Genomic DNA, 7,400 nt, shown 5'->3' with positions numbered 1-7,400 from the left:
CACATAACATCTTGTTTTAGCAATATTTCTATAATAAATATATACTTTTTTGCTTTTTGGAGGGCAATTGGGGTTAAGTTACTTGCCCAGGGTTACACAGCTAGTTATTTTGTGTGGGTGTTAAGTGTCTGAGGCCGGAACTGAACTTGGGTCATCCTGACTCTGGGGCCGATGCTTTACTCACTGCGCCACCTAGCCGTCCCCATAAAATAAGTTTTTAAAAGAGGGAATGGGATTGTTCATATCCCTATTTATCACAATAAGAATAAGTTTAAAGTTTGAAAGAGGTTAAAAATCCATACATGATCAGAGGTGATTTAAGAATAGTTCTTTTATACAACAGCTACAAAACTATGTCCACTATGCCATGCAACTTCTCTTATTGAAAAAGATAATAAGTACCAATTTACATTTTAACTACTGATATTGTAATTTAATATTACAGTATGTTACAATTGTGACATGTTATTTCATTGAAAAATCGGGTCACACAAATTTTTGCATTTTGCAATTTGACATAATTTTTAAAATCCTCCATATTAAAAAGAAATATTCCTCTCTTACTAGTTTTTTATATCATATTACAAGTCATGAGGTATGGTTTTAGTATCATAATGTTTAATATTACATATGAAGATGCCTAATTTACCTTAAAAACTTGGAGCAGTATTAACATAAAGTTAATAGAGAAAGTGTTTCATTTTCTTTTTATCTTCCCTAGAATATCCACTGCCATACCACAAACATATCATATGACATAATAGTTCAATTCATTAAACATGTTTGACCAGTATTATTCTCAGAATTGTCTTTGCCTCTTTGTTGGAAGAATCAATTGATCTTAAAAAATGTCATGTGATTAAAATGAATAAATATTTTTTTCTAATGGTCCATGATAATCTTTTTAGTCCCAACTTATCTCCCTTCATGCATATGCTTCTGCCCTCATTGAAAATGTGAAAAATGTGATGTACATTATGCATAGGAAGTTATATAAAACATATTTATACATTAGACACATTACAGAAAAAGAAAAAAAAAGAAACATATGCTTCAATGTGAAATCAGACTGTAGGTTGTCTACCTGGACATGGATGGCATTTTTCATCAACTATCATGCTCATAAAGAAATAGTTCCAACAACAACAAAAATGTAGTTTCTAATACTAATGGCAGAAAAGTAATTTTTTCTTAACATACTCAGGATATGCTCCCTTAGCCTCAAATAGTTTCTAGGAATGTGACAATCTTCTATCATTTCCTTTGTGAAACATCACTGTTTGAGCAAGACATTCTTTACCTTACAGCTAGACATCACTTTTCTGTTCCAAAGTTTCCTCATGGCATTTTTCATCTCTGTGTTTCTTAGGGTGTAGATCAAAGGGTTCAGCATAGGGGTGATGATGGTATAAAAGACAGTTAGAGATTTATCAATGGGGAAGGTACAGACAGGCCTAACATACATGAAAATACAAGGGACAAAGAAGAAGACAACAACTGTGATGTGGGAGATGCAAGTAGAAAGGGCTTTTTGTCGACCTTCTGAACTTTGGCTTTTCAAAGAGTGTAGAATGACCCCATAGGAGATTAGCAATAGGACAAAGATAATGGTGCATATAGCTCCCCCATTGGCAACCACTGAGATGCCAATTACATAGGTGTCTGTACAGGAAAGTTCCAATAAAGGGTACATGTCACAAGCAAAGTGATCAATAATATTGGGTCCACAGAATGGGAGACTAACAATAAATAGAAGCTGAACCAATGAATGCATGAACCCTCCAATCCAAGATACCACCACCAACAGAACACATACCCGCCATCTCATAATGACTAAGTAATACAAGGGTTTGCAGATGGCTACATAGCGATCATAGGCCATAGAAACAAGGAGGAAAACTTCAGCCCCACCAAACAGGTGTCCCAAGAAAAGCTGAAGCAGACAAGCTTGGAAAGAAATGGTTGCCTTTTCAAAGAGCATGTCTAGGGTCATTTTAGGGGCAATGACAGTGGAATAGATAGCATCCATAGAAGACAAGAAGGCAAGAAAGAAATACATAGGGGACCTCAAACTTTTACTTCCAATGACAGTTATAATAATCAGAATGTTGCCTGAAATAGTTAAAAGGTAGATAATTAAGAATAGAGCAAATAGTATTTTTTGTACTTCAGGATTCCGGGTGAGGCCTAGGAGGACAAACTCAGTGACATTGTTCCTATTTTTCATGCTTTTTTTTTGGGGGGGGGGTGAAACAGGGGCAGGAATAACAGTTTATAGCACCAGAATTGTAGTTAGAAGGGCTTTGAATTCAGTTCTCCCATTTGTCCCTTTTTATGGACTATCAGTTAGATCTTTGTGGGCATTAGTTTCCTCCCCAAAACACATGTCATAACAGTGAAACATTACCTGCTTCACTAAGCTTTTGTAGGTGGGAGTAGAAAGAAGAAATTTTGGATATTCTATTTACAAATTTTGGCCTCACATACAAAATTGATTATTTTTCTGTAGTTTCAGCGGTCAGTTTCTTTCTTACCTGCAAAGATAATTATGAAACATCAATATCTTGTTGACCTCTTTATATGACTTTCTTTTCTCAATGTAGCCCCCTACTTTTGAAAGTATATGAAATGTGTTACTCGTCATTTCTCTTCTTTGTAACAAAAGGAAGGTCTATGTTCTCAAGTATTTCCTGTGACAAATTTGATCACAATAATTGCCTTACATATGAATTACTCTTTCTTTTAATATTGTCAACTTTGTGGATATTGTTTTTCATTTTTACCCATTTGAATCTGCTTTCCAAAAAGGAATCTGTTTCTCTAAATTTCAGATGTTCATATTTTCTAATAATGCAGACATATTCTGTCATATGTGAGTGTTTCCCAATAAATGGACACCTATATTGTTTTTAGTTTTTATTGCTACAAAAAGTAGTTTAATGAATATTTTGCTATACAAATGTTCTTTTCCTCATGTCTTCTGTAGTGATGGTCTGGCAATGAGTTACCCCATTTCCAATAGCATAACTATTTTACTTTCTTTTTGGAAACATAATGTTGTAAATCAAGGTGCCAGTGTTCTTCTAAAATTTCCAAGACACTTCCAATTCAATAATATAATTTGTTTTCACAAAAGAAGAAAAGTATTTGGTAATGATTCCAGGGGAAAGAAGCTAAGGCACAGTAAGACTGATTCAAGGGCTCCTGATCTCCTACATGACAAGATTTGTGTTTTTTTTAAGTAATCAAGTACTTTTCTTAAATAATCTGAGGGTCATACAAGTGACCCTCCATCACTAAAGAGTGAAGTACTAATAGCATCTGTTTTCAATCAGTCAATTGGTATTTGTTTCATTGTAACAATAAGGGTTTTTTTATCCATAATGTCTTTATTAAAATGCAAGTAATCCATCCGAACATATCACTTTTAATTATTATTTACACTTTTTCCAAATATGTATATCATATACTAAGATGAAATTATACTAAATAAATGATGCTTTTTTATTAACTAGAAAATAACAAACATGATATAAATGTCATAAAAATATTTCTTATGGCTATATTATTGTCATAATCACCTCATGTTAATCAGACATTTCCAAATGGAGGGAGGAAATAAGACATCATGTGTTTTTTCTGCTTTTAAATTTGTCTGAAATTATTGTCTAATTAATAGCCAAAAGCAGATCACTAAAACATTCTTCTGAAATCAATAGCATATGACTTTTTCTGAATTTTTTCTGAAGCCTGTTCTTTATACTTTACTAGTCTCATTGCAAAAATGTCAATTCACAGTGGATGCTGTGAAGGGCCCCATGTATCTTAAAATAATCAGCTGAGTCATTTGATTTCTTAATTTATATCCTTAACTTCATAAAGAGATTAAAAATTGGTCAGGTGAGATTACTATCACTACAGATTTTTGTAAGTGGTTTAATTCTTTATTTTGATAAAAGGAATCTTTTCTCATTTCTCACTGAACTAAGTGAAAAACACTCATTCAATTTAGGTTAGTATCTATGTACCAAACTAAGGCTTGCTGTAGAATCAGAAATATGAATGAATTTTATAAAAATATTACTTTTCCATGAAATCAATTGGTCCCAGTCCTATAATCTCACATTTTACTTGATATTGAAAGACAGCAGCTTAGGGCAATAAAAATGTTATTTGCTACCACTCACCCTGTTGTCACCACAAAGACAGAATCGTCCATGAGAAGATCTATATCAATGTTATTTCCAATTTTTTTTCTTCCCAATTCGCTCACATCAGTATTTTGCCAAAGAATTTCACTTCCTTAGATTGTGAAGTTTATTCTATGTGAGTCCATGGACGCTTTTGTCAATGAAGGAGGATTTTATCCATATTCGAGAAAATCAGGGTTTCATGTCCGTGAGTCATTCTAATATCATGTTTTTAAAACTCTTTCTTCTCTAATTAAATCCTTTGAGTAATCTGCCCAGAGACCAGGGAAAGTCCACATGGTCCTAAAGTTCAATGTATCTGGAGTTGTCTCAGAGTTAATAACCTTAATTGTAGAGTCAAGAAAAAAAACTACAAAGGAAAAAGTAGTAGAGATATTTTCAATAGAAGTTATGATTTCATTATAGAGCTAGGATTATCAAAAGGCTTTATGTGGTTTCCTTAAAATTGCACCAAATGACAGCTGCAGATTCAGGATTCTAGTCTACTGAATAGTTAATTGGCTACAGAATTTAGAAAACATGAAAAATAATGCATCCATCTCAAGCATATAAATACCCTGAGGGGGTCTATAGAAAAGTAGAAAATAGAATTACTAATAATTATTGACTTTTAAAGTTTAATATTACTACTTACTGGAATGAAGTAGCAAACATCCAAGTTTGCAAGGGCTTCATAATTTTTTCACCCCTTCCTTTTTTGGGGTTTGGCTTCTCCAGAACTTATTTTAGGACATTATTTAAAGGTTTTCAGAGGTACTTTGGGAAGAGTGCAGGCAAGTCCCTCAAGTCCCTGCCTTCCCTTTTTAAACTTGGTTTTGCCCTCACAGGAGGCTATTTAAAACATAACAGGTCTTTGAGCCTTGAACAATAAGGGACTGTCCATTGAAAGCCAGGATAGTTAAAGTAATAGGATTAGCATATAGAGGAATGCAAATAAGACACTCTTAGAGAAGCCCTTGATGTTACGTCAAGTATAGGAAGTTAAACTGAAGAGATTGTCACATATTATGTTACTATAAATATGTCATGCCATTTGACTGATGTTTCTAGTAAGATATTTTTCTGAAGAAAATACAAATTTCTTTACCTTTTCACTTTCTTTTCATTTTTTTTGTTTTAAATAAGTTTGAATCATTTTTCCACATCCTCCATGAGGCTATTTGTCATCAACACCAGCTTCTAGTGCTTCCCTCCAAAATTAGTTTATATTTCCTATGTGTACTGTTTGCAAGATGAAGAACCATGACATAATGAATGGAGAGCTCATCCTAGTCCTAGGTTTAAATGTCATTTCTCACAAATATTAGCTGTGTGGCTTCAGTCAAGTCTATTAATTTTTCAGTGCTCTATACAATCCTAACACCAAAATTTAATTGCAGAGAATGTGTTGATACAATCACAGATTTGCTTTCCAAACTTCATTGGTTTTATTTTTGTTTATTTTTTTAAAGTAAATGTCTTTGATGATGGGGGGGAGACAAAGATTGAAGCTTTCTTTTTCTCAAGGAGCTAATATTTTATTGAGGGGGAAGCATGTAGAAATGTAAGTGTATGTATGCATACATAGATATACACACATGCATATATACAGAAATATACACACATACATATATATGTATGTATGTATATACATGGGAATCTATATATTTGTATATATGTGTGTATGTGTATAAGAGTGTGTGTTTTTGAGGAATGAAGTCTTAAGTAACTTGCTTGAGTCTCCAGTACAGTAGTGAATTGAAGGTAACCAGCAGGGAGCTATCCCAGTTATTTAGGGGGAAAAAATGTGGTGGAACAATTATTTTGTGCTAAGAGTTGGTAACACTTTGGTAACCTTGGTAACAATTTCCCCAGGGATATAGTTTCTAATAAGGATGAAGTGCATTCTTTTTTGTTGCTATATCTTCTCAGTAAATATTTTTTTAAAAGATAAATTATATTAATTATTTAAATTATATTGATGTATGTATCAATTATAAGAATGATATTGAGAAAGTCTTAGTGATGGATATTGTAGAGAGAAAATATCTGAAAGTGGATTAAAACTGGTAGCATTGAAAGACATCCCAACCCCTCATGAGGAGTCCTAGAATGCTCAAGTAGAATTGCAGTCAGCCATCAGTGTGGCTTGTCAGTGTGAGAATTGGAATAAAGACTCTAATCTTTATAAGGACTACACAAATACACCTACAATTAAAAGCAGAATGAAAAAGAGAATACTATGACTTTCTTCTCTTCATAGTATTCTCTCCAATTGATTTTTTTATGGAAACATTTGGAGAAATGAACAATTATTCCCTATCCCCCCTTTTGTTTCAGTTTATATATGTCTAAAAATGATCTTGAGGAAAATATTTTTTTAATTCTTGCATTTGATTATAAAATAATTTTTCTCTCCTTTAAAAAATGTCTTTTGAGGAAGAAGTCACTTTAGTCATGGCATCAGAAGTGAAAAATAACTGCTTGCATTATTGGTTATAGTAAACATCATCTTCTCTGTAGTACCAAAAAAGTTGGAAAACATATTTAATAAGCACATATGTGTGCATTCATTTGTGTGCAGGGGTACAGGAGACGACTGTGGTTTTCTAGAAAATAATGATTAGGAGAGGCACTCATCTCTTTGATGTTTCCCAAAATCTGCTTGATGAAATTCTGGAATGTGGAGCTTTATATAGGAAGAATCCCTCAATGAGATACACTTACATACCTCTTTTGAGGAAGACATCCCTTAGGAAGAGTGTGATGTGTGTGTGCCTGTGCATGTGTGTGTATGTGTGACAGAGAGAAAGAGAGAGAGAGAGAGAGAGAGAGAGAGAGAGAGAGAGAGAGAGAGAGAGAGAGAGAGAGAGAGATTCTTACCACCTGTAGAGATTGTATTGGAATATTTTAAGATTTGTGATAAGTAGCTATGGTTTCCTCCATGATGACTGCAATCTCTAAATCCAAAGAAAGAGATTTTGAAAAAGAACTGTTTATTTCTCTAAGATATATGAAAATGAGTTTTAAGTGTCTTTGACTCTTTTTGTTTTCACAGACTTCCTTTCTTTTAAAATTCTATAGCTGTAGTACATCAAAAATAGGGGGAGTAGACTTATCCTTCTTTGAGCCTCGGAAGAAAATTGTGCCATCAAAGAAAACACACACACACACACACACACACACACACACACACACACACACACACAC

General features: G+C 33.4%; 1 protein-coding gene across 1 annotated transcript; it reads right to left on the bottom strand.

The window, feature by feature from the left end:
- Positions 1 to 1,273: 1,273 nt before the first annotated feature.
- Positions 1,274 to 2,248, bottom strand: LOC138163473 (olfactory receptor 4A15-like). Its single transcript, XM_069090931.1, has one exon. It carries the CDS (start codon positions 2,225 to 2,227, stop codon positions 1,274 to 1,276), a length of 954 nt encoding a protein of 317 aa, XP_068947032.1. The 5' UTR covers positions 2,228 to 2,248.
- Positions 2,249 to 7,400: the final 5,152 nt, after the last annotated feature.

Source organism: Petaurus breviceps, unplaced genomic scaffold, assembly GCF_028583685.1.
Source record: "Petaurus breviceps papuanus isolate PSGF00001 unplaced genomic scaffold, PetGlider_PUasm1.0 188, whole genome shotgun sequence".
Taxonomy (NCBI): domain Eukaryota; kingdom Metazoa; phylum Chordata; class Mammalia; order Diprotodontia; family Petauridae; genus Petaurus; species Petaurus breviceps.
Note: the sequence above shows the minus strand (reverse complement) of the source record. Positions and strands in the feature narration are given on the sequence as shown.